The sequence below is a fragment of the Strigops habroptila genome, chromosome 1, assembly GCF_004027225.2.
Source record: "Strigops habroptila isolate Jane chromosome 1, bStrHab1.2.pri, whole genome shotgun sequence".
Lineage (NCBI taxonomy): Eukaryota > Metazoa > Chordata > Aves > Psittaciformes > Psittacidae > Strigops > Strigops habroptila.
Window position 1 is genome coordinate 43,681,066 of NC_044277.2, and position 26,854 is coordinate 43,707,919.

General features: G+C 37.0%; 1 protein-coding gene across 3 annotated transcripts in view; it reads left to right on the top strand.

The window, feature by feature from the left end:
- NOL4 (nucleolar protein 4) overlaps positions 1-26,854 on the top strand; it is a 189,820-nt gene that overhangs the window by 134,168 nt on the left and 28,798 nt on the right. For 2 of the 3 annotated variants that reach the window (XM_030494457.1, XM_030494474.1), the window contains 3 exons: positions 9,953-10,132; positions 10,877-11,068; positions 23,016-23,129. In XM_030494457.1, coding sequence (XP_030350317.1) covers positions 9,953-10,132; positions 10,877-11,068; positions 23,016-23,129 — 486 coding nt within the window. The remainder of the gene's footprint in view (positions 1-9,952; positions 10,133-10,876; positions 11,069-23,015; positions 23,130-26,854) is intronic. The other variant, XM_030494464.1, reaches the window with a different exon arrangement.

Consider the following 26,854-nt stretch of genomic DNA (forward strand, 5'->3'; position numbering starts at 1 on the left):
CCCAGGGCTAGTTGCTAACACTATCCAGCTGATTTACCCCCACAGACATTTTATAAAGCTCAGCAAAGACAGAAAAGGTTGCTACTAAAAACAGATAGTGGTAAGAGGTAGAAAGAAGCAAGAATGAGGTACTCCTTCATTCTCTACTTGTGCCCTATACTGCTCTGTAAGCAATGTGACCGTGCCTCGCAAATGCAACAAATTTATGTTGTGCTTCTTTTGCATTCTTAGCTTTCCCACAGAGCAATCTATCCTTAATATGTGATCTTATTACCAGGATCAGTTGTAAATGGATGTTCATTACCGAACATATTAATTTAGGTTACATACATGTTGTTAATCAATTGGCTTTGTTTTTTTGCAGGAGTCTGTTGTTCAATATGTTACCATTACTATCTTTTTTCCTCTAATTTATACTTCTGAAGATGTAAATGATTGATCAGTCAGACTCATGATCAGAAGAGGGACAGTGACAGGATTGTGTTCTCTCTCCTGTTCTGGCATATGACTGTAGTGACTGAGCAACACAAACTGAAGGAGGGGGGAGCCTAAATTTGTCTCAAACAGTGGAGAGAGGGGAGTTGGAGTTGCTTCTGCCAACTGATTTTTAATCTCCTTCCCAAACGTTTGCACTCTGTCATGCTCAGGCTGGAAAGGAGAAAGGTGGGAGAACCTCTGAAATGTCATTTTGTAGGAACGAAGAGGAAACCAGCACAGGGAATAACTCATGATAAATTCAGAAAGAGCACACCAAGAAAAGTCCATTGTTAAACCATTCTCCTCTCTCATCCTGATCATCATTTTTAGTCCCTCATTATTTCCCACTTTTGTTCTGTTCATTGCATTCTTCTTACTTGTATGAGTTGGAATAAAAAATGCAGCTCATCCTTCCTTATTAGCAAATACAGGTCCACAGCTCAACATATAACCATGTGTTTAAGAAGTCCAGCTGCTATGTAGCCTTAGACAGACTTTATAGAGAGCTGCTGGGTTCCTGAACCTCAAATAGCACTGTTTCGCCAAAGTCTCCTGCAAGGATGGGACAGAGCATGCTTTGTCTCTGTTTCTTTCTCTTTACCTAGTAAAAACAAATGGTCCTCTCCTTTGCTGCTGCTGCTGCTCTTCCAACACACAAACCCTGCCATTGTGATGTATTATTATCCCTACACCTGTCTCTGTTGTTACTCTCTGGAAGTTTCTTTTGAAAATTTGTACAACCTGGAAACCTCTTGCATAGCTTCCATCTCCAGCTTTTCTGGGATACACAGAAACAGGGGAGCATGGCGAAAGTAAGCGTCAAAAAAACCCAGTAATTCTTATCTTCTGGCTTCCTGATATAACTTGTACTCTTTTGCCTCTGAATGTGTTTGCTCCTTGGGAACATTGCTCTGGAGATGAGATAGAAAAAGCATATACCTGAGCTGGTATGGAGGAGGAGAAAACTATCATAGTAAAGAGTGAGAAGAGAAAGGCAGTGGAGTAAAGGGGCAGGTATAAAGTGTTTAGATTGCCTGTGGTTGTAGTTCCCTTAGCAAGGACTTTGCCTGTAACTGACAGTCATAGATTCAAGGGATGTTGTTCACAAATAAGCACATAATTTCCCAATGTAGATTCATGCTTTGAGACTTGAGAAAATAGCCTTATGTTTCATGTTTGTAATTGAAGAAGAAAACAGGTTATTGAACCATTTTGGTGTCACAGCTTAAATTTACAGCAAGAGGGAACAGAGAGCGATTTAGGGAGGAAGATGTGATGGAAATAGTATGAGAGTAAAGAGAACAATGGAAGACAAGAATGAATCAATAAAAGCTAAAAGTATAATGAGTTCAAAGAGAAAGAAAAGAATGAAAGATTTTAGGGGAAAGCAGCCTGGAATAAAATGGTTTAAACTGAACAAAGAGGCATGAACAGAAGGAATAGCAAAGGAGGAAAAAGAACAAAGATTGTGGCAGTTTTCTAATTCATTGTAGATGTGTGGCAAGGGGTCCATGACTAAACTAGTAAATTGCACTGGTTTGTATTCCCTATTTTGTATTCCTCACTGCTAAAGTGAGAAGGGGGATTCTTCTACTCAGGTTGTCCAGTAGCAATATGGTTGGATTAAAACAGAACATCTGATGTTGCCATATTGACAAGAGACCCTACTCTTCTGTATTTACAATAACATTATTTTCCTGCATACAGATACCCTAAGAATCTTGTCAAAAGGACAAAATTTCACCAAAAATAGAAATGGTAGTTTTCTAGTAGAAGTTTTGTTGATACGTTTTGACAAAAGCACAGGAACTACGTGGGGCACTTGCAGGGTTTTGGCTTCGCAGAGCTATGGTAGTACCTGCAAAATACGCTAATGCTGTCATTAAGACACCACTCATGAAGTTTCCTTACCTTTGATAATAAGGTAGATTTTACGTTTTTTTGTAAGGTAGGCTCTTACAAGTGTGTAACATCTTCATTCAGATCCTCTGGTTTCATTATGGGTGTAATGTAGGAAATGTTCATGTCCTCTATTGGCTCATGGTTTGCAGAAATCCAGACGTTTGTGATGATTTCCTGTATAGGAGCCTCTGTTTCTTAAATTCACAGAAACTCTGTCAGATCCTTTTGAAACTTCAAAATAGCGTTGTATGATGCCAAAAATAATTTATGCTTTTATTTGAGTCTGTTGACATTTAGCTTTGACTTTTCAACCGCCACAAAGGATGCTATGTTTTTGGCAAAACCACAGCAGCCACATTTTGCAATATGACTAGTTATTTGGGGTTATATAACTAGGGGGGGTTTCAGTATTTGGTTGAAAATAGCTGTCTTCCTACATCAGTGACAGGAGTTCTAGAAGTCATTAATAAAACAACTTTGTAAAATAATAGCTGTGAGAAGTAGGTAAGTCTCCTGCTCTGTTAGATCAACTCTGCCTTGGTACTCTCGAAAATGGTGGGTTAGGGAGGTTTGGACACACTTACTCTGACCCTCCAAGAATTACCCCCCTCCAGAACAGCGGGGGAAAGGAGCAGGAGCCTTCCTGAAGGTGCTGAATCAGGCAATAGGAGATTGGCTGTGGTCAAATTAGAAAGAAGCTCATTAAACTATTGCCTCTAAATATACTTAATTCTTCTGTTTAATTGAGAATTCTCAGTTGCCTCTCTGTTTTTACTGTCAACTTAATTTCTGAGGTTGTTTCTATTAGGACAAGGTGATGTATTTCAATAATGTTGGTCAAAACCGCTGGGAATAGTCCAAGGGCAGACTATATTTTAACTAAAAGGAGAAAATACACTGCAGGATATGTGTTTTCAGGGGGTCTTTCAATTATCCAAACTTTAATCTATCCAGATAAATCCTGCTGGACTGAAAATGTCTACTTACTGCTAATAATTGTGCTTCTGTTGAAAGGTATATTACTGGCAAACAGATAATATGATATAGACTGACTAATTACTGAGAAAGAATGAGTAGGTAGTCTTAGGAACAGCCACTGTTCTCAGTGACTCTGGAGAAAAGACCATGTCAAAGATACCTCAGGAGAAAAAGCTTTTTATTTCCTAGTTCCTATTGTAAATAACAGTTGTCTTTTTGGAGCTCACATTGTTAACACAGAGCAAACAGAAAAGATCTTTTAATATTTCAGTGTCATACAAGTGTTGTGTAAAAATGTCTTATACAATCTACTCCACAACACTTTACATGTTAGAAAACACACTTCTAAAGTCAAACCTAGGAAACCTTAGATTTCAGCTCTCCATTCTTCCCATAAAAATGCTGCTATCCTTATGCTCCAAATAGCAGAATTATATTCAATGACACCTTCTCATTATCAAAGGTGAAATTTTATGAGGGAGCTGGAATGGCCAATTGTGGTGTAACAATGGGTGGAAACTGGTCATAGTCAGAGACACAGATATGGGTAAGATGAGAAAATGTGAGACAAGTTTATAAAAATGAGGTTAATTGGATCTTTAAATAAATGGTGAAATGCTGGAATTGTATTTGAGACTTCACAGTCTTTTCTGTAATGAGAAAAAGATGATGGGCAGGAAAGTTCCACACACGTGACAGCAGGAAGATTTAAAGGGGCTGTATAAAAAGGATAATGACAGTAAAGTCTGGAAGAGAGAAAGACATAGGAATTAAGAGGGATTGTGGGGAAAAATATGGCTTGTTAATGAAAAATAATAGAAAGCTGAACTTCTGTCTATAAAAACTGAATGAGGATTGCTTAGGGTAATAGCTGAACCTTAGTTTTACAGTTATGCCTACTGCTTTACTGTTTGAACTGTAGGAGAAAAAGATACGAATGTTCGAATTAATAGTTTCATTTCTTTTAATACCAAAAGAGCACATATATGCCAATGTATTTTATCTTTTGTAATGTTATTTATATTACATATGTTACAGATTTAATGTAAAAACCCCCCCTTACTTCCTGTAGGCAAGTTCTGTACAATATGGAAAACTCAGTTTGCTCAGGAAATAAAGTGGGACTCTAAGAAATCAATATTCATTTCAAATATAATTTTAAGGGGAAGTGATAGGACATATATTTTCTCCTAACCTTAAAGGTTTAACCTTTCAAATTTGTTTATATGTCAAGTAAAATGCATGCTTATTACTCACAGTTGGTTCACCAAAATCCAATGTGTTCCACTTGCTTCAACAACCTTCTCGTATGTTGAATCACTTAAAAATGTAAATGTTAAATAAAAAAAAAAATTTTAAAAAATCTAATTTAATTGAAAATTCTGGAAAGAAATGTTTCAATGCATTCAAACCTGTTGTCACCAGAATATTCTAATCCCTTTCTGTATCATAGGCATGCTTTCTAAAAATCTGTATACACAATAGCAGAAAAGCACACCTAATTTGCAGGAGTAATTGCTGGAATTGTAGACTTTTGCTTGTTCAGTGGTACAGGGGAAAAGACTGAGATGTAGAAAGAGAAGGCAGAAAGGGTTGGAGGTGCAACTGAGGGGATGAGCAGAACTCTGTCCACCTTAGATCATTCTTTTATATACTCATTAAAAAAAAAAAAAATTTAATAACTTATAGATGTGGAGGTAGATTTCTGGAGGAGAATCATGTATAGCCAGTAGAATGTTTGTTTCTGCCTACCTCACAACTCTTTCCTTTCCATGCAGTATGGAAACTTGTGCTACTGTCTTGCCAACTCTTCAAGTCTCCCAGCCCACAGGAGTGCTGTGATTTAGGAGCGTCTAATGTAACAACTGAACAAATTACACATTATCCAACTAAATGTAAATGTAAACTGTAATTTAAAGGTGAAAAAAGAAGCTTCATTTAAAAAAAAAAAAAATCTGCTATGTGTCCTTCACAAGCTTTTTTCCCTAAAAAGTGGCGTCTTTTGTCCTCTTTCGGCATTAAAAAAAAATCACTGAGCCAGGATTTTTCCAAGAATCGGTCATTATAAATAACCAGCCTCAGTAATTAACTTTCTGTCACTGAATAATTTTTGGTCCAGTAATCAACAGCCTTGTTTGTACACTTGCTGAGATAGCCAAGAGTCTCTTGCTGTCAGTTGCTTGGAGAAGCCTCCTGCAATGAGCTCATATGGCACCATCCTCCAAACTATGTCTGATGGCCATAAGCGAGTGTCTGAGTCTACCAGGCACTGGGGCACTATGGTAGATTTATATTTATATGTTCTGGATTACTTCTGCTTTATTGCTTACAAAATAACAGCGTGACTTCTGTTGGCAGCTGTAGGGTTTCTGCATTACTGTCTTTTGCATGTATGGGGTATTCTTTTATCTTGCAAATAAACTAATAACCTTTCTCTGCTGTAAGCATAGTAGAAAGCAGTCAAGCAATAAATGAATATGCTTTCCACAGAAAGGCCTTGAATGGAATATGATTTGGAGTTTTGGAAGTTGGTTTTTGAGAAAGTTTCAGACCAAATAAAGAACATCTAGAGCAGGCCAGTAAGAACGATTGTGAAATCAGTACTATGAATCATACATTTCATAGTATGAATTAATTTACTAGGAAGAGAAGATTGAAGCTAGGGGACATGATAACAGTCTTCAAATGTCTGAAAGATTCTTTTAAAAAGGGAACAGAATGCTTTATTCTCCATGTATACCTGTTCTCTATTGTGATACATGGTAGATAGCTGAAAAAGAAACGGCTTAGTATTGTTTGTGAAAGTCAGAGGTGGGTGTTAAGAATATTTTAGTAATTCTGAAATCAGTGAAATTTTGATGCAAATTGTCTGGGCGATGCATGGCATCTCTGTCATAGGAAGTCTTAAGACAACAACCAGACAGACAGTGGTCAGGAATGACCTTCTGACCTTGTTCTGTGGCAGCAAGATGAACTACATGAGACTGTGATGTCTTCCCAGGTCTTTTATTGTATGATTTGACCCTTACCTTACTTCAGGTGACTTTTGTTGCTGACTTGTAATGTATTGGTAAGATGCTGATATTTCATGTCACAAGCTCCTGAAAGCAGATTGTTAGGCAAGAACATTTACTTTCTTTGTTTATAAAGCAGAAGTGTCTAGTATTATTGCAAGGAAGAGATCAGAATAATGAACTCAGAACCTTCAGAAAAAGGCAAGGACAAAGTGGCCAAAATATATCTATCAACATCTCAGTACTTTTTAGACAACTTTATAATCATCTAAGTGTTTGGCGAGGCAATACTCTTGGCCTTAGCCTTGGCCTCATTTGTTCTCCTAGAATAATTTCTTATTTTACATTGCTGTCACTTTCTTTTCCAACACACATTTGTTAAGCACAAAGGTTTCACCCGCGTTCTGTCTACTAATGCTTCCACTCCATGAGTGCTTAAATCTTGCATTGCTGTCAACAGAGACATGTATGCTCCCTCTATCCATTCTGTGTTCATACTCTCCTGTCAGCACAAGGGTTTTCAGGTGGTGAACTGGAGCCAAGGACTGATCCTGGTCTTACCCAGACTGGCAAAATTAAGAAAATCAAACCAAACTCTAACCATTTTAACCAGGCTCACTTCTCCAGTCTGCAAGACCATAAAAATGTATGTGTCAAGGGTTGTACAGGAATCTGAATGATCTGGTTTCTGCCTTTTGAAAGGGAAGTGCAAGACCTAAAATTGGGGAACAGGTACCAAGGAAAAGTTGTCCTCTACTGTCCTACTCCATGTTTGTTTAGCACTGCAGCTGCTTAATAGAGTACCAAAAGAAAATGCTTATCAGCTTTTGCAAAAGTGCAGAGTCAGCATAAGTGAAAGTCTGTTGCTTCTCTGACTCTATATTCATCTATGTAGAAATACAAAAAAGGTAGAAATTTTATTCCGAACAGATTTTGTAACCTCTTTCCTCAGTTTGCTGGCACAACGGCTAGGAAAAAACCCACCTTTTTTCCTGATACTGTACACAGTCTTCAAATCCATGACGATCAAACATGGATTCCTGCCATGCAACTTCCTCAGAGTATGTTGTTCTCCATGGCTCACTTAAGATGCTAAAGTTGTTCTTCAAATAAATATTTCGGAGAAGACTTTGGACAAGCCTCTCTATGCAATGCTTTCTTTGAAAAAAATTACTATTGCATTTTTGAGAGACATAGCTAATCCATTTTGGCCTGAATTTCTTCCCCTCACAAAAGCAGATCTCAATCCTGGTGCGTAATTTATGATCTTGGCATCCAGCCCAAACATATGTACATACTGAAGTCAGTTTTGCATCTGTTTAACTTTATGCACATGAGTAGTCTAATTGGATTTAGTCTGATGAAATTACTCATGAGAAATCAAGTGTTTGCAGAACAAGGGTTTCAGACAGTAGGGTTCTCCAGGGCAGTAGCTTCTAGAGCTTTATATTGTGCCTAGCTCGTGAAATGGCTTTTTGATTATGTAGAACCGCCATGCATGCTGTATAGCTGTAGAACGATGTGAAATGAAGAAGTACAAAAGCACAAGTCTTGCAGTCTAGGTCAGGTCTTCTACTGCATAACACTTGGGCACAAGTACAATGATTGTAACAATTAATTAATTGTAACTTATTAAAAAAAAAGAAAAAATTCTTCTGGGAATCTTTTCAGGATCAAGGAGAATAACTTTTCTCATTCCATTATAACAGGCTACCAAGCTGCAGCTGTTGGCCTTCTGGTAGCCATTGGCCAGATTATATACTGTCGCTTATATATATGCTAGACACTCTGATAAGTTATAACCATCATCTCCTATCAGGATGGAAACATATTCTTTTGGAGCCTGACAATTCAATGGATTCAACACCTCCTGCAAGGAAGAGTTATTTGAATAGGCAGCAGTGTAGATATTCATCATCTTCCCACAACAAAATATCTGTGTCAAGAAAAGGAACAGGGTTTTAAGATGCTCTCCCATGTCTTATCTTCCCGTGCCATCATATGTCTGCCATCCTGAACCCTGGCTAATTTCTTGCCTCCTAACTGTGCTGTCATAGGCTGTAGCAAGAGAAGAGGTGATGCTGAAGTTTGTATCCAGAAGCTGGCTCTTTTCTTTTGATGTTTTCTCATTCTCCCAATGTCTACTATAAGGGTCCAGAGAATGGAGAGTGATCTACAGAGCGAAGAGACTCAAAGGGATAAGAGAGGCAAAAAGATCTGATGTTAGGAGCATTAGAAAAAAAGTGGAACTCCAGGGAAATTGTACTGTGAGAAGACAGTCTGGGGAGGATAGATAAAGAAGGAAGGCTTGGAGTATCAGTGCTGTTAAGGCAAGGCAAGGAAATTTATGGGAGTGACTTTCACAACTGATGGTGTAATGAAGACCAACATAAGATGGAAATTAAAATAGTGAAAGAAAAACTTTGGAGAAAGCATATAAAGCAAGAAGTATACCTGAAAGACAAATAGTTTTGTTGGCCTTTCCCTCCTATCTCACTGTCCAGTGACATTCTGTGATTGGTGAAAACACCCTGAAATAAAGACAATTTTAGGAAGCTCAGTGTGTATGTGAAGTTAATGTTGCACCTAATTCGGAACCCTCTGAAGTTAATAGACTACAGTGTGCTTTAAAGCAATAGAGGAAAATACTGAAATGTTACAGGATTAAAATATTATAAAAGTAAAACTGCTCGGAATTACCTAAATGTGAATCTGATGGCTCTGGAAAAGCTACTCTCTGATACTTTTGCATGATTAGGGGAAAGCTTTGATCTTGAAGTGCTAAGTTGTAGAAGGCTTTTTATAACTGAAGTCTTTTTGTGGCGGGCAGTTTGAAGTGTATGCAGAGGAAACAGGTACCTGAAGTCTTGATGTTGCAAGGAAAAATGCACAGTATTGATTTTTGGTAATTGAAAATTTTTTGGTCCTACAAATGGATACACTTTAATGAGATGGTCATCTGTTTTATCCAGCAAGCTGATTTTCTGCTTAGGGTAAAGTTTGGAGTGCTGATATGCTAAGAGAAAAATGGTTTTATTATATGATTTTCAGAAAAGCATTCAAAATGTTAACATCTCTAATTCATTCTGAGGTTTTGCAAGTGAAACTAGAACATAGCTCTTGATAATATTTCGTATTGATCAGACTAATATCAATGTTTCCTACTTAAATCCTCTTTGCTTTAAAATGTGTAATTTTTAATCCTTTACGGTTTTGTGCAAATCAGCTGCCCCTTATTTACATATTGGCTAATACAAAAAAGTTGGTTTTTGTAAGAAATTCCTGCATGCAGTACTTAAATAAGGCTGTATGGCAAAGATCTCATGTTAATTGTAATTATTGTAGGTAATTCATTTGTTAATTGATTTACAGAATTTGCAGCTGGTCAGGACTTTTTTTTAAAGTCCTGAAATGAATATTATTGTGAATGTTTGCTTTTACAAGGATTATGAGCACTTCGTGTTGAACAAAGAATAAAAGGAAATAATGGAATTCTTTAAATATTTATAAAGCATTTTTGATGAGTAGACCTTATTTCCATGGTGAATTTTTACGAACATACCCTTTTTGTCTATTTTCAGTCCCCTGCACATAGCTATTCAAGCTATGACTCTGGGAAGAATGAGAGTGTAGGCAGAGGTGCTGAAGATCTGTCTCTGAATCGAGGAGATGAGGATGAAGATGACCATGATGAGCAGGAAGATCCTGAGAAGGTTAATGAATCAGATGGGGTAGAAGCTGAGCGACTGAAAGCTTTTAATGTAAGTCCTGTTGCACTCATTGTCTTGTTTAGTTCTACTATTCCTTTGACATTGCTATTTATGGGTAAGTTTGACAATATTAAAGGCACATTAACTGAATTTGCAGGATTTATTTTAATTATTATTTTAATGCACATTAAACTCTTGCCAACAGATGACAGATTTACTGTGTTTTATTTAGACTGTTAAGGCAAAATGCCATCTTTACCAGTGAGGAAAACAAAGCTTTGTTCTGTATGTATGTGTGTGCACACGTGTGTGTGGATGTGTGTGTGTGCATGTTCACCCATTGAATGGAAAGGGGCTGTAGCTAGTATATTAGAAGACCATCCAGTGGTCAACTGTTCTCTATTGCCTTCCCCATATATGTAATTATGCATGAAAACACAAGCAATTGTTCAAACAAACAAAAAGTGAGAGTCAGTTCAATAAAATGATTAGCAATCACAGCTTATTGTTAATAATGAAACTTAAGTAGTGCCTATTTTCACAATCTGTTCTGGTTTATCTCGCAAATTCTGTATCCTATAGACTATTCTTTTCCTGTCTTTTTTTTTTTTTAATCACCCCCCCCCCCCGAAATAACCCTTTATAGAACTGCTTGCTTAATATTTCTGGCTTCCCATTACAAAGCTCTTCAGTGGATAGAAAAAATGTCTTCCTATCAGTAATCAAGACAGGAAGCTAGGAAGAGAAGAGAGCTGCCCTCCAAACCCATCTCCTCTGTCTCCCTCTTGCCAACAGATGTTTGTCAGGCTGTTTGTAGATGAAAACTTGGACCGAATGGTCCCAATCTCTAAGCAGCCCAAAGAAAAGATCCAGGCTATCATTGACTCATGCAGGCGACAATTCCCTGAGTATCAAGAGCGTGCCAGAAAACGCATACGTACTTACCTCAAGTCCTGCAGGCGGATGAAAAGAAGTGGTTTTGAGATGGTGAGTTTTGATTTAAAACCCAGCCCTAGTTTCCATCAAAACCCCATATGTAAATCCATGGCACTATTTTGTTTTCATCTTAGTGTCTTTTTTTTGTTTGTTTATTTTTTCGGTAATACCAGGTCAGAGGTTTCTTTTTCCTTCCTTCATTCTACCTGAATTTATTCCCTTTGTTCACTGGTTTAAAATGCTTTGAGACACTATAGTTCACAAGATGAACTAGTATGGATGTATAGGAAAAGAAGAAGAAAGCCAGGTGTAAGGAAGGAAACCAAATTTTGGCGTATATAGTGACTTATTTTGTGCTTTAGGTTACAGTTAGAGATTTTTGCCTGGAGAAGTCTTTCAGTAGGATGGATTTTTCTTTAAAATGCCTCTGCTAACCGGATTTCTGTGAACTCTGTAAAAATTAGATCCTGCTAGAGAGATGCTATGCTCAAGAGAATGCCCAGTGTAGTAACATCACACTGGCAATGGTTTTGGCTTTAGGTTTTTTTCTTGCTCATGTTAGCCTATTATTTCTCAGTGAAAATTACTTCTTTGAAATCTTTCAGTTGATCATAGGTGTGCAAAACACATTAAATGGTTTTAAAACACAGACATTAAGCTTTCAGTATGAGCATCTCAATGGTTTGGTAATTTTAATTGAACCAAACCCCATGAAAATTATAATAGTATTCAACTGTCATTGTTTTCAGACATTAATATTTTCATATTAGTAGCACAAGAATGGGTAAATAATAAGTCTTCGCATTAATTTGTAGCTTCGTTATCTCTAAACCCCTTTTGTATTTCCCAAAACCCAGGAAAGTCAGAAGAAATTAGGTAGCTACACACCTTATGTTTGATATGTCTTAGCTATAACTCTGGCCTTTAGATTACAGTAAAACCACCTCATCATTACAAATAGACATCATTTAGTGATTAAACATATCATTATTTTTTTTTAATGAATCATCTGCAAACCCATTGATTATACTAAAAAATTACTGGAGATGATTGAATTTTGCTGTTTCTCTCTTTCTCTCTGTCTTTCTCTTTCCTGCAGTCTTTGCAGAATACTTATGATTTCCATATGTTGTTTAAGATGTTAGCTGGCAGTCTTAAGAACAAAGTAGCAGGTTTATTTGTAGGATAAGACTGGATAACACAAAAGAAAAGACAGAAACTAAATTCTTGTATGTGTTTGTGATTCTAATCAACTGCATGGTTTTATTATTTGAAACATTGGGATAACACTGTTTCTAAGCAATGGAAACACAGGTGAAGAGAGACAGGTAGAATAAAGGACATCTGTATAGATAGAAGTGCCAAAGATTGACTGGTGGTGTACATGTCAGATTGTATAGCCTTCCAAAATGAAGGAAGGAAAAACAGAAAGTAAATATTTTCTATGATACACTAAGTAGCATCAAATTGCATCTACTCACTCTAGCTGAAAATAATCCAGCAGTATCAAGTTCAGCTTTCATGATGCCAAATATTTTTATTTTGCTGTACTTCCAATTGAAAATAAAAAAAAAAAAAAGAAAGCTGATGCATGCAAGTCTCCTCACTGTTCCAGTTTATGGCCTCATTACTGTCATTATTCACACCGATGAGCAGTTATGTAAACTGGCTCATTTTTTGTCGTCTGAAAGACTTGCACAACTGTTTTGCAATATGAATAAGGGGCTTACGGTCTGACCCATAAGAGTTAGGTTGGCTTGACTTCAGTTCACATTTGCAAATGTTACTTTCATACTAATAAAGGTTGCAGGAACAAATTTATTCCTGGGAAGGGAAAAGAAGAAGAGATCTAAATAGACAGTCTTTATAGTTCAGAAATATTCCCTGTTTTTATAATGTTCCATGACAGTTTATGATGGGCTTTATTTCCTTTTAAACAAACAAATTACCCTCTAAAAGACTGACTTTGCTGCCCATGAATGGAAGTGACAAGGCACTGGAGCTCATGCCAAAGATTTCAGCCCTCTTGGGCCTGAAGGGAAATCTGTACTGCTTCCTCATTTGAGCCAAAGACTGTCCAAAGCCTTTGTGGCAGCTCCCATTAACTTCCTAAGAGAATAAGTGGTGTTTTATCTGTATGTCTTGAACAATTCTGAAATTAAATATGTATCCATTTGTTGGTGTTAATTATTTTCTGATTTATAAATTACTGTATCAGCATCTCCTGATTATAAGCACTTTTAAAAAATGCTACCATGGACAGAGGCACTTAATTGTATGATTATTTTAATGTACTTACTATTTTGACAGTGGAAAAGAATCACTTTGTCTGGATAATAACGTTTGTTCAAAACAATCATGAAGGGATATGCTGGTGTTGATTTGAATAAGATGCTACCCTCAAATATAGCAAAACAGGATAATGATCTCCTCAGGAGCAATAGTGCTACTGTTGTTATATTGAATAGGATGTCAAATAATAATCTCCACAGGAGATGTCTTTTACTGTAGACATATTAAACACAAGTTCTTCATTTTGTTCAGGTTTAGAATGCTACATTTTGAGCACCTAGTTGCAAGAGAAAAAGAGAATAATCTCATAGCGTATGACAGTTCAGACTGTGTGTGGAACAGTGCAGCTATCTACAGCATCATTGTAAAGTGAAGAGAAAATGTAAACACTAAGTTAAATTAGTGTAAGACAGCATGGTAAAGATGAAAAAAACCATGCCTGAAGCCTGCTTCTGTCAGTTATTTGCCATCTGTAATCCAAATGACAGTTCTTGCGGTATAACAGGCCAATTCCAGCTCTGAGGCAATGAGAAAGGCTCAGTCTCACGAGTGTTCATATTGTTAATTAATGTGTTTCTTAGTATTAATATTTTTAAGAGATTGCTTGTAGTTATTCTGGTTCTAGTTATGACAGATAGTTGTCCATGGACTCCAAGGCAGCTGGCATAGCTTCCTGTTACAAATATTCCTTTGAGGACTTCCCTTTCTACGTTGGAAATGCTTTCCCCATTTGACTGTTCAGCTTTTAATTGTGCCATTTTCCTTCTGACACAAACATATCCCTCAACAAGGCACTGTCAAAATTTTTCTCATGAATTGTAAGATTGTTTTTCTCCTCCCATTGTCTCTTGCTTATGGACTGTTGAGAATGATCTCTTACTAAGTTCTATGATCTTGCTCGGAATCTTTCATTGTGAGGGATCTCTAGGTTGTGCTTCCACCTGTGCTATGCTGTAGCACTTTGTGAATTTCTTATGATGTTCTTAAAGAAATTCTTTCTTTTTCTCTTCATTAGCCCATAAGCCAGAAAAAAAAAAAAAAAAAAAAATTACTTCTTCTTTCTCAAGGACTGATATTAATGAGAATTCTTTTATATACAGTTAGAGTTTTGTGACCTAGATATGCAATACAGGAGAAGTTTTCTCCCTAAAAAGGTCCACTGACCTGTTTCACCAATGTTTTTATAAACCATCCTTTACACTTGTCCCAGCCTCTGTATTTATTGAAAACTGTCAATTAAGAAAAAGATAGTCAACAGCTGCTGAGGATATGTGGTGTGTATCTATTTAGTTATAGTCCAGAAAAAAATTTAGATGCTAGAAATAATCAAATGTGATTGAATTGACTTAATTACATTTTCTTTCTGCTATCTACTTCCTCCCATCTTCGTGATCTCCTATCATCAGTCTCACAGCATTCAGTGTGAAACTGCATCTTACAGTACCTTTTTCTATGGGCATCCCAATTCAAGAGCAAGGTCTTAAACACTGATTCACAAAGAGATTCTTCCTTTTCTAAAGCAAAAGGAAATCCTTCTTCCTAGGCACTATTGTAATACAAAGCAATAGTATCAAAGTGTTCTTATTCATTGGAGAGAAAAGGCTAGTCATAAATGCTTTTCATTGTCCCAAGACCAGTTTGGATATGTCAGAGAAGAAGAATCACACTATGCCTGAAGACAGTTCCTCAGATAAATCCCAGTGTTCGTCCCAGCTCCTTCTGTCCTATTGTCAGCCTCAGTAACAAATAACTAAACTCTTTCACCACTTTTATTATTTGGTTGTGCCAACTGGCTGTAAAAGGTGTTTTAGCAATTTGCAACTGTGGACATGTTAATCAAGGTGTTTTAAATGTGTATAGTGGCTTGGAGTGCTTCTGTGTTGTGATTGTGTAACTTTCAGTGGGGACTGGTTTTCAGAAGGTCATATGTTTTCTGAAATGTTCTTAAGATAGGTATCTAGCCTCTGTTTTTAAGTTTTAGCTTTAGAGAGAGGAGGCTTTCATTATTTACTGAATTTAGTGCTTAATAGTCCAGCTGCCCTTGCAGTCACATGGCTTTTCAATCCTCCAGGCCTTTTATGCCTGGAAAGGTCATGAGCATTTTCAGGAAGATGAAGGTCTGTGAATCCAGGGATGCATACCTGATCTTGGTTTATAAGCTGGGAAGCATTAAGAAAATTATCATAAGAACAGTTATATGAAGATCTACAAATAATAATAGAGTTGTTGCTTTGTACTATACCCCAAAATCTGTTGATCAGTCACTTACCTTTAAGTATTTCACTGTTGTTTGGCAGTGGTTAGCTTCTGTAAGTCTGATGGGCAACTTGACTGAAAAGGGTAAAGCTACTTTCTGACAAACTTTGAGTTTTCCCATTATGTCTCAGATATCCTTAAAAATAAATAAATTCTTGAAACAAGTTTCCCTAAGGCTCTGAAATATCCTTCTGCCTTCCCCCTGAATACTCATGTGATTTTTAAGAACTGCTTTTTAAATCTGTCTCACGTACCGTTTGCTTTTCAATAACTAATAAGTATAGGCAATTTTGGAAAAGTGACTGGTGGAAGAAGTTACTTTTTTTTCCAGTAACCTCAAAAAAAGTGATGAAGCTAGCTTTGAAGAAAGCATGATATTTGGGAAAAGAGTAAAAACTAAAAAATGAAAAATACCTAACAACCTGAGACTAAGGAGTCTTCTACATTCTGTGACAGAGGAGAAGGGGGAATGCATTTTAAAATTGAAATTAGAAAAAAACCAATCCCCTCCAAAATGACAATAAGTTCTGATATAGAAAAAATCCACCTTCATTATGGAAAAAACCCCACCAAACCCTGGGGTAACATATGTTCACCCTGATTACTTGTAAGCTTGAAATCAGGAAAAATGTAGTAAATATGTAATTTTTTTTTTCTTATGCTTTAATTCTGACTTAGACTGAAACCTCTGCTGCAGTGTTGCTTGATTAGCTGGTTTGTGCCAGTAGCTTCAGGATATGGAGCCAGTTCAATGTATTTGGGGGAAACAGGAAGTACTGTTAAATCAGACTCAGTTTTTCCTAGTCATCTGGAGTTTTTCTAGTAAACTGTTTGCTATTGGAGTGTCCAATTCAATCCCCACCTAATTCAGAAAGAGTTAGATCAGCATGAACTGGGGTTCTCTGTCCCTCTGAAATACCAGATAAATTTGGGATAGAGGTAATGTTACCCAAGTTTGCTAGAGAGATTAGGTGACTTGAGTTCCCTCAGCAATCAGTGCCTCATAGGTTGGTACAGCGGCAGCAGCAGAAAGGTGATTCATAGGAATGTGTCACTTGCTTAACTTTTAGACAGGAATATGGATATATTAAGACATACGTGGATATATTTGGGTGTTGTCATAATCAAGGTGCAACACACAATGTTTCAATTAGATGTACTTTAAAGCTGAAAATTTTAGAAGGTGCTGTGAACATCACTGAACATTTTTAAAAGCCTCTTCTGTCATTTAAAAAAAAACATTTCTAGTTATTTCTTTGAATTCCTTAGTAGGTGTTACAATTCAGTTTTTATCATAAGACTGCAAGACTGAGCAAAAATACATCAAAACCCAGAATGAAATACACTGCTACAAGCATTAAAATGCCAGTGTGGTTGCTGAGAGTTCACGATGCTGTACTAACAATTATAAAAGTACATCCAATAGAGTGCAGTACTGTACTTCAGTCTGTACATTTAAAAATACTTCGTGGAAAGGTTTCTGAATCCTTTGGAAATGCAGCATAGGACAGTTCTGTGTCATACATTTCAATGCAGTATACTGAGTAAAAAATCTCATTTGAAGACAATGCGTACCATATCTTGTAATGTATTTTGGATGATTTCTGTGAAAAAATTACTATTTAGGTATTGTATGCTGTTATAAATATGTTTGGGGTTTTAATTCACTGTGTTAGATCTTAATAAGTTATTATAAAAGTGATGGATGTGGCATATTTGTGATATTTCATTTTGGAAATGAACTGGTCTTATGACACCTGAGGAAAAAGCTGACATGCAGGAGAGCACTAGGGAGTATCACTTTGTTAGGAGCCCAGCATGAAAAGAAATACTTAGTGATACCTCTGGAAAAACTCAGTTACTGACAGTGAGGCATCTTAGGCATTCATCTTCAGATGCCCAGTCACTTTGGAAAACTTGAAACTATTTTTTTTCAAGTTTGAGTAATAGTTAAAATATGTTCTCATTCACACATTTATATTAGAGTTCATCTATTTTCTCCCAAGTAACAAGCGTTAGGACAAAAGGAAATGGCCTCAAGTTGCACCAGCTGAGGTTTAGATTTGATATCAGGAAAGATTTCTTCACCAAAATGGTTGTCAGGCATTGGAACAGGCTGGGCAGGGAAGTGGTTGAGTGCCCAGACTGGAGGTATTTAAAAGACGTGTAGATGTGGCAATTAGTGGCAATTAGTGGTGGGTTAGTGACAGTGCTGGGTTAATGGTTAGACTGGATGATCTTAAAGGTCTTTTCCAACCTAAATGATTCTATGATTTCTATTAGCATCTCTATGAACCAAATGAAGTAACTTGTACTTTTATGTGCAACTGCATTATACCAGAAGATCTCATTTTCAGTGTTAACTGGCCTAAACTGAAGGTGGTATTTATGCACAAATGTCAGGTTACAAAATTTGGCATTTTAACAGGTGTGCATGTGTGCCCATTATCTGGCATAATAGCTAGCTATATTTTCAGAACCAAGCCAGACTGGTGTACGTTGTGTAACAGCACCGAGACCATAGAGTCCTGTATGACAACTTTGGCCTTTATTTATAAGTAAATACTGGATCTCACAGAAAATGCCAAGGTAGTAACTTTAGAGGCAACAGATCTCTAACTACAGGACAGCATGTACAGCAGATTGTAAACTTCTTTTTGGTGAATATACTGCTCCTAGTGGTTTAGACTGAAATATAATCCATCTATTCTATCAATAATCAGTATATTTATACCAGAAATGTACATTTGGAATTAGAACATAGCAGTTTTTTAGAAATACCATATAGAAATACAGAAATTGTGTGAGTATGCCAAAAAGGGTATTTTATGTTTTCCATGAAGATGCTGCAAAGGTACCTCACTTTAAACAGAGGACCAGATGGTACTGTATACAGCTGCTGTGCTGCAAGTGGGTATTTTACAGCATATTGAAAGCACTATTCTCTTATGTTGAGGAATCAGAGATTGTACTAATAGAGATAACTTCTAGAGAATCCAGGCAAAGGATTTATTTCTCATTTCAACTACTAAAAACTCAGCAAACTTGCAGCGGCCTTGCAGGACTACTCCGTAACTCCAGAAAGGCTTGTTGTAAGATGCTTTGACTGTTGAGAGCTGGATCCAAAGACCACCAAAGTCATGGAAGGATCTTCATTAGCTTTAATGTTCGTTAAAGCAGACCAACAGTATTTGACTACAAAGAAGTATTGGCTAATTTGGTTTTTCATTAAGAAATCTGCAGAAGTATATCTGTCAGTAATTCATACACTCTTCAGAGAGTGATAAGGAGATGAGTGTATAAAGTCTTCATATCAATTTTCACAAAATGATTTATCTTAAAACCATGCAAAAGATCCTGTCCAGTAGGGTGGTTAAATGTGCTTGTTGCTTTGCCATCATCGTCATCTACATGCTCTCTGGTGGTCTCAAGAATCAGGCTTAAATTACCTTGAAATGCAGTTTCAAATATGAGAGGACTGGAGCTGGTTGGTCATCTCCCTTGGGCTACCAAGGGAATTTCAACCACTTCCTGAATGTCAGTCACTTCAAAAGATGTTAAAAACAGAGGCATCTGCATGTGCATGATGAAATCTAGCAGGTTTCCCTTACATCTTTTGTAGAAATGCTCTTTGCCTACGTCATGTTAGAGGCTGAATGTTAGTTGTGTGTCAGCTGAAGAGATGTACAAAACCAAAACCAACGTGTGTTCAAATCGTGGTTGCTGTTTGAGTGCAGTCACAAGCAGTATCATGTTTCCAAGTGAATACGAAGGGATTCTGTATACTGCTGCTGTGTGAGGGACAAGGCATGTAGTCTTCTCAGAAAGTCTGTGTTAAGCTGTTTACCAAATTCCCTAGAAGTTTTATTCATCTCTTCACCTGAAAGTTACTATAAAACTTTCAAAGTTACTAAAAAACTTTTCTATCTGTCATTGATTCAAAATCACAAAAATGTTTTTCCTGCCTTCTAATTTTGCCATGTGAGTCACTTGTTTTGGTAGTCTAAAGTTTAGAGGCTTGCTTCTTTTCTGTTGTTTTACACGTGGGTAATTCCAGTATAGTTATTTCCTGACTGACATCACAGTGAAGCGAAAGAAATACCAGATTTCGGCTGTGAATGTTATGTATCAAACAACACTAGGTGTATTATGCCAGTTAAAGATGGTTGGGAATTTTTTGATGACACCTTTTCTTTTTTCCCCTCTATGAAATGTTAGTCGGAGGCTTTCTGTTTCGACATACTCCAGTAAAATGAAAACTGGTTTCCTGTTAGTCCAGTGGGCAGGTTGTGGATCCAGGGATTGTGTAGGAGCCTGGGAGCCATTGGCAATAAGGACTTCTTGGTTCCCGCGTTTCCTGCCATAGTCTCAAACATGCAGGAACTGGCTCTCAGCTCCCAGCTCTACAGAGGGGAGCCTGGGAACCTAGAAAATGCTGATTTGGCTGAGATCTGCAGGCTCCCTTCTGCAGAATTGAATGAGGTTGCTTTAGCCATGTTTCCCCTGGCCTTTGTGTCTCACCCTTGGATAAGGAGTTGAGAAATATTCAGAACCCCACAAGGACTAGGATGCTTGAGCTTCTTACAGAAGGGGGTTTGTAGCTGGTAGTCATGACAGAGATAATGAATAATCAGAAGTACAGAATATGAGGAAGTTAAGCTAAGCCAGAAGGGGCCTCTGAGCTTAGAAGATGGGGCTACTAATTCAGTTTATTTAAAAACATTTTTAAAAGTGGTTATTTCAAAATAATTTTTCCTCTTAAATGAAGCTTTTCAAAATTGATCTTTTTGACATTTCACAAATACGGTGTATCATGGAACAGAAAATCCTCTTTTTAGCAGCTCTACTTTTAGTGACAGAGGACTGTGTTCATCATCTTGGTCAATGCCAGACTGATGTTCTGCCTGAGCTAAGTTGATAGAGCCTGAACATTAATTCAATGATTTTTCTTCTGTGCTTTGTGACAGTATTTTACTGTGGCTCAACCCTGCATTCATTACATTCTCCCTAAGGTTCACTCTAGTTCTTGACATGAACATATCAACAGCCAGCTGCAGTGACAAATAAGAGAAATTATGGGTTAAACCATATTTCAAGAGGAAGATACTCCACTACCTGGAGATTTCCTCTAACTTTAATGTTTCAACAGTGAACACAGTGACTGCACTCCTTTTCAGAGAAAAGTGCATGACTACTTGATTCGTATGGTACCTCTTTATTTTTTATTTTATAAAATACTTCAATAAACCCATTCTCTCCCATGAACAAATAAGCTGGGGGAACTTGGGTTCATTTTACTTTTTGATCAGAACATAAAGTTTTTGGCTCATATGTCACCTTCTAAAAATCCACTGATGTATAAGTGTAGTTATAGGTCTAATTAAAGACCTGAGGTGGAGGAATTAACCTGATGTTCTTTTCAAGAATGCCACTGTGTGGCCACTGCCACAGGACCACACTGAGACTTCCATGCAGCCATCATCAGTGTACCTTGAACATATATTAAATAGTCATGTGTACAGTAATACTGGACAACCAAATACGGGGAGGGATCTAGTGTGGCTAAGTGATTCAATAGTGAATTCAGAGTAGCATCATTATTTTAGGAAAGGCAGAATAATAAATATAACGCTTTGTCAGTGAAAACCTTTCGCAAAGACTTACTCCCTCCTCTGGAGCTCTGAGGAAGGTGTCTGCTTGTACTGTAATGACATTACTTCTGTAATGACACACCAGTGTCCCTCATCTCTTAGACTGATTTATTTTCAAAACTGGAAACAAGTTCAATAGTTTGTTATGTCAAATCAATCCAACTATATTTTGTTGTAGTATTGTAGCCTCTGTTTGTCTTTCTTACGCAGCTGTTACGCTTATGCCAGAGAGCTTGTTCTTGTATGAGGGAGACCCATAAACCTCTGTCTATTTCTAAAAGCTGGTTTGGCTTCTTATCCTAGATAGACTGTGGTCCCATGCACTAGAGAAAGTACAGTGTCAAATTAAAAACTAGCATTCTGAAGAGCACATCCAAAGTCAATAAATGGACTTTAATTTTTAAAGGTAAAAATGTAATGTTAGTAATGGTTGGCTCCTCTGGGATGTTATGAAAACCATAAAATTGGTTAAGCCGATATAAAGAATCTATTCTAAGACTGTCTAAGAACTGACTGGGAAAACTTGCTGCCAAAACTCAGTGACACTTCATAGCAGGTTCATATTTATGCTTTTGTGAGAAAGAAGGTAAAACTCTTAAAACAAACAAAAAAAACAAACCACCAACCCCAAACCCCCAACCAAACAAAAAACCAACAGCAAACAAAAAATCTCCCCACAACCTCCCCTCCTCCCACACATAGCCAGCTCCTCAGTAGGTATAAAATTATATAGTACTTTAGAGTTCAATGAAGCTTTGAAAATTTATGAGTGTTTAGAACCTGGTTCAATAAATTGCTGTCTCTGGAATGGGTTCTATGTATATCAGTATCTGTAGTGTTATCCCCATTTTCTTTGTTTTCTTGGTAGTTCAGATATATCTTTGTATGTTACTGAAGACCAGTTTCATTGTGAGCTTCCTCTTTCAGAACCATTGTTTTGCATGTAATTAAGAAAAAAGGGTGTATAAGTTTTATATATGTGTACAGCGTATCTAATTCTTAATGGAATGATAGGGAAGATCATATTGGAGTTCATAATGAACAATGGATCTAAAAAGATTCTAGCATTCCCTTGTTTTGGGATTCATTGCACCTTTAAACTAAAATATGTAAATGCTATGAAATTAGTAATGTGAGGTTTTAAAGCCAAAAAATTAACCACATCTAGCTGAACCACAAAATATCGACAGTGTTGGAAGGCTGGCATTATCCAAAGAAAAACAGGGCTTTTTGTAAAGTCATTTTAATCACATCAGTCATGTTGCAGCAAGGAATGCAAATATTCATATACTACAGATTGAGACTGCTCTGAAATGTTCTGACAATCTGTTATGTTTTGAGTGATGTTTCAACCCTATCACTCGAGGTTTTTTGTTTTGGGTTTTGTTTTTTTTTTTTTTTATGACTATAAAAAAACACTACTCATCTCTGTCACATGCTGTACAGGATAAAAAGCCTTTCAGTTTTCTTAACAAGAATCAGACGGCCAGGGTGTTGCTGGAACACAGAGAATATGCCACTGTCTGTTCAAAGTACAGCTTAATGAGCCAGACTAAACACTCTGGACAATAGAGCTGTGGGGGGAAAGGGCTTCTCGTGGATCTATGGATCAGCTGCAGCTTTAACATCTAACTAGTTTCATTTTTCATCTTTACAAGTTCCATTTCCTTGTTTTGTTGGTATAAACTGCATTTCTATGACTGGACTTTCTTGCTTAGGTGATGGTATTGTATGCTTTGAAAAAGGATATCGTGGATTATGCCAGAAATTATTTCTGTGTTTCTTTTTTTCTCTCATAGTCACGACCTATTCCCTCACACCTTACTTCAGCAGTTGCAGAGAGTATCCTGGCTTCCGCCTGTGAGAGTGAAAGCAGAAATGCTGCAAAAAGGATGCGGTTGGATAGACAGCAGGTACTGTGTTGTTTGGGGGTCTGCCACATCCGTATTTCTAAATGCACTGGACTCATTTACATAGGATGCCATGCAGAAGGGTGGTGCAATCCCTTATACGCTTCTTGCTAGCAAGAATGATTAAAATACAAAAGCTGTAATTCCTTCTTTAAATGAATACACAAGCATGTCTTTGTCTATATTTACATAAGCTGTATGAGGGTGTCTAGTATATTTATAATGTCCAGCTGGATAAAGCTATATGTTTGCTTTTTAATGGTTGTAGGTTTCGAGGGCGTAGTGTGTAATCAGCATACTAGAATTAAAAGGAACAGAACATGCAGTATATATAATTCACATAAATAACAGAAATGGTGCATGTATCCATGAGTCAGTGTATTTGTCTGTGCGCATACTCTCTTTCAAAATGTGTATGCAGTGTAAATGTAAGGTGAAATAGTGTAAGTTTCTGAAAATACCTATTTGCCTGAAACAGAAAAGTTATTGTGATATATAGCAAAATGCTGTCAATTAACTTATTAGTGACTTTTTAAAGCTCATATCAATATTTATTTTATTTTTTCTAATGTGATTATTCACCTGTTATAGTACATGTCAGGATTTTATTATTTTTAATTTGTTGAAAACTACATGTTTTCTTTCATTTATTTTTTTTTTTAAATCGAACTGGTAGCTCATTCCAGACTTTGATTATTTAATTACTGCACTGATACAGTTGAATGCCTAACATTCTTATCGCAAAGACTATTATGCTTTATTTCTCTTCATGATTATCACAAAGTCAAATCTTAGTAATCTCTCAGTTGTTCCAAAATATGCTTCTCTCATGGTAGGTGACCTTTTTTTTGTTATGGAAAAGAACATTTTGTAAAAGAACTTTCTCATTTTATGTATAGTTCATCGAGTTCTTTCAGGTTGTGCCCTAACTGAATAAGAGATTCCTACTGCTGTCCCTGGAACGTTGATAGTTTAGGACGTGAGAATGGATATTGCTATTTCTTTTTGCTGTTATATTTTTTGCTAGTATTTTCATTCTTCCAGGAAGTTTGCCTTAAGATTTACAAATCACATGAGATGTCAAAGCACCATAATGTTAATTATGGCTTAGTTTAGAAGTAGTGCTCATTCAGATTCTGCAGGTTTTCTATTCTCTTATTCTCTGATTTTTCAGTGAAAGTTAAAAAAAAAACCAACAAACAAACCAAGCTGCAAAGTCGATGTGCTTTCTCCAAGGAGAACTAGAATAGACTTGTGCAAACATCAATTACTTTCATTGCGCAGAACTGTGGGTCAATTCCTTGGTCCAGCCAGGGTGAGGCAGAGTTTTCAAGTGATTTAAATGAGAATCCCATAATACTCTCCAGGAAGCCAGAGAGCTGTTGAAACAAAGACCATTTTAAAACTGCAGACAGAACTCAAAAAGCATATTAATAGGATTTTTTTTCTTTTTAATTGTGGTATTACTATCACAGAAGGGTTTTGTAACTAGATGATCTTAAGGTCCTTTCCAGCTCTAACTATTCTATGATTCTCTGATTATTCAATGGTGAGGTATTTCTTTACTTTTCATTACAGAATTAAAAGTCTGTAGGCAGAATGGCTCCCAACTGATCACCTTAATTGCAATTATAATGTTAAAGTAGAAAAGCTGCTATGAAGGACAGGTGTTGGGTTCTGCTTCCTTCATCTCTGCCCTCTTTTTGGCAGTGAGTTCTGGGAACACTGTGGAGATGGTTGCAAATAGCACCATCCATTTAATTCAGTAAGCATTAAATTAGCTGGGTTGATGTAGCTTTGGTGCTTGCAAAACTATTTGTGAATTCAGGATAGATTTGCTGAATAGTTTCGGCTGGCAAAAAAATATGGGAATGTGTGTTAGGTAGCTTCATAAAACTTATAATGAGAAATTTACCCTGCAGGGTGGAATAGCTAAGACATTAAAGTAGTAAACCTTGGTTCTAGCCCCAGTTCCATTGAAATGTAATTATTTGAGTATGTGACTTTAACAAAGTAAACTGAGAGCAAAACGTTCCGGAATATTTCTGAGTGGAATATTTTACACACACTACCCTGCTCGGTTCTTATGCTGAGATGAGAAGTAAAACGGTTCCATCCTTCTCCTCTGCCTATATTTTTTCTTTTACTTATTTTTAAATTTCCTTCACTTTTCTTACATATATCCAAAATAAAATATTTTCATTGGATTTTTTTTTCCCAAACAGAGTAAGGTTGAAAAAGTTCAGTTCAGCATGTTGTTTTTACTCTTCCATAGCTCTAAAAACCCCCCAAAGCCGTGTTTTCTTGTTAATATATCTCTGCTTCTCCTTTTTAAATGTGAATTTCCAAAATTTGGCATTATACCAATGGGTGGACTCAGGCTTTGAGGACCCTTCAGTGGAAATTTGGGAGAAGGAAATGGGAAATAAGATTTGGATAATGAAAACAGACATTTCATAAATTATATCAAGAGATCTAATGGAGGACAAGCATTAGACAGTCCTGGAAAGTAGATTTTTAAGAGGATCTGGTAAGAGCACTCATTCACCACTTCCCCTCACAGCTGAATGGAAGTGTTGTATTAAAGCTGCTTTATTCTTACACATAGAATCATAGAATCATAGAATAGTTAGGGTTGGAAAGGACCTTAAGATCATCTAGTTCCAACCCCCCTGCCATGAACAGGGACACCTCGCACTAAACCATGTGGCCCAAGGCTCCATCCAGCCTGGCCTTGAACACTGCCAGGGATGGAGCATTCACAACTTCTTTGGGCAACCCATTCCAGTGCCTCACCACCCTCACTGTAAAGAACTTCTTCCTTATATCTAACCTAAACTTCCCCTGTTTAAGTTTGAGCCCATTCCCCTTTGTCCTGTTGCTACAGTCCCTGATGAAGAGTCACTCTCCAGCATCCTTATAGACCCCCTTCAGATACTGGAAGGCTGCTCTGAGGTCTCCATGCAGCCTTCTCTTCTCCAGGCTGAACAGCCCCAACTTTCTCAGCCTGTCTTCATACATAGCACAGTGAAGGTCTGCCTTATTCTCCAAAGGGGTGATCTGCCTTAAAGCGAGATGTAATTTGCATCCCCACCACAAACTTTTTCAGAATATTACCTGTAAAATGTGAATGCATTAAGATCACAATGAGTGTTATGCCCAGTGCTGAAGCTAAGACAAAACTTCAGCAGCTTCCTCAACTCCTTTTCTTGTCTTGTTTATGCTCTTTCCTCCTCTTCTCCATTTCTCTTCCTCTACCTGGCACAACACTGTTCCTGAGCAGGAAGTTCTGAGCATGTTGCAGGTACATCCCTAATAGAAGTCTGCACTTTGGTAAAAAAATATGAATTACCGCAGCAAATATGTTTCTGCCTGCAGTGTTAATTTTACCAGTGCTTTGATGAATAAACATCTCGGGCATTGCTCAGCAAAAAGAACCAGTTTAAAAGTCAAAACTACGGAAACTTCTAAAAGCTCATTTTTCCTTTTGGAGAGATAGAGTATTTGCCATAGAAATATAGAATCATAGAATAGTTGGGTTGGAAGGAACCTTCAAAGGTCATCTAGTCCAACCCCCTTATAAGTATTAGCTTTTTTTTTCACAAGTAATAAGTTTGAAGGATTGGCTTTATATACCTATAATCCTGTGCACAGATTGCTATCTCTTCAGAAGAAACCTCTCCAAAGTGTGTCTGCATCTGTGCACACACAAATACTGAATTTTATGA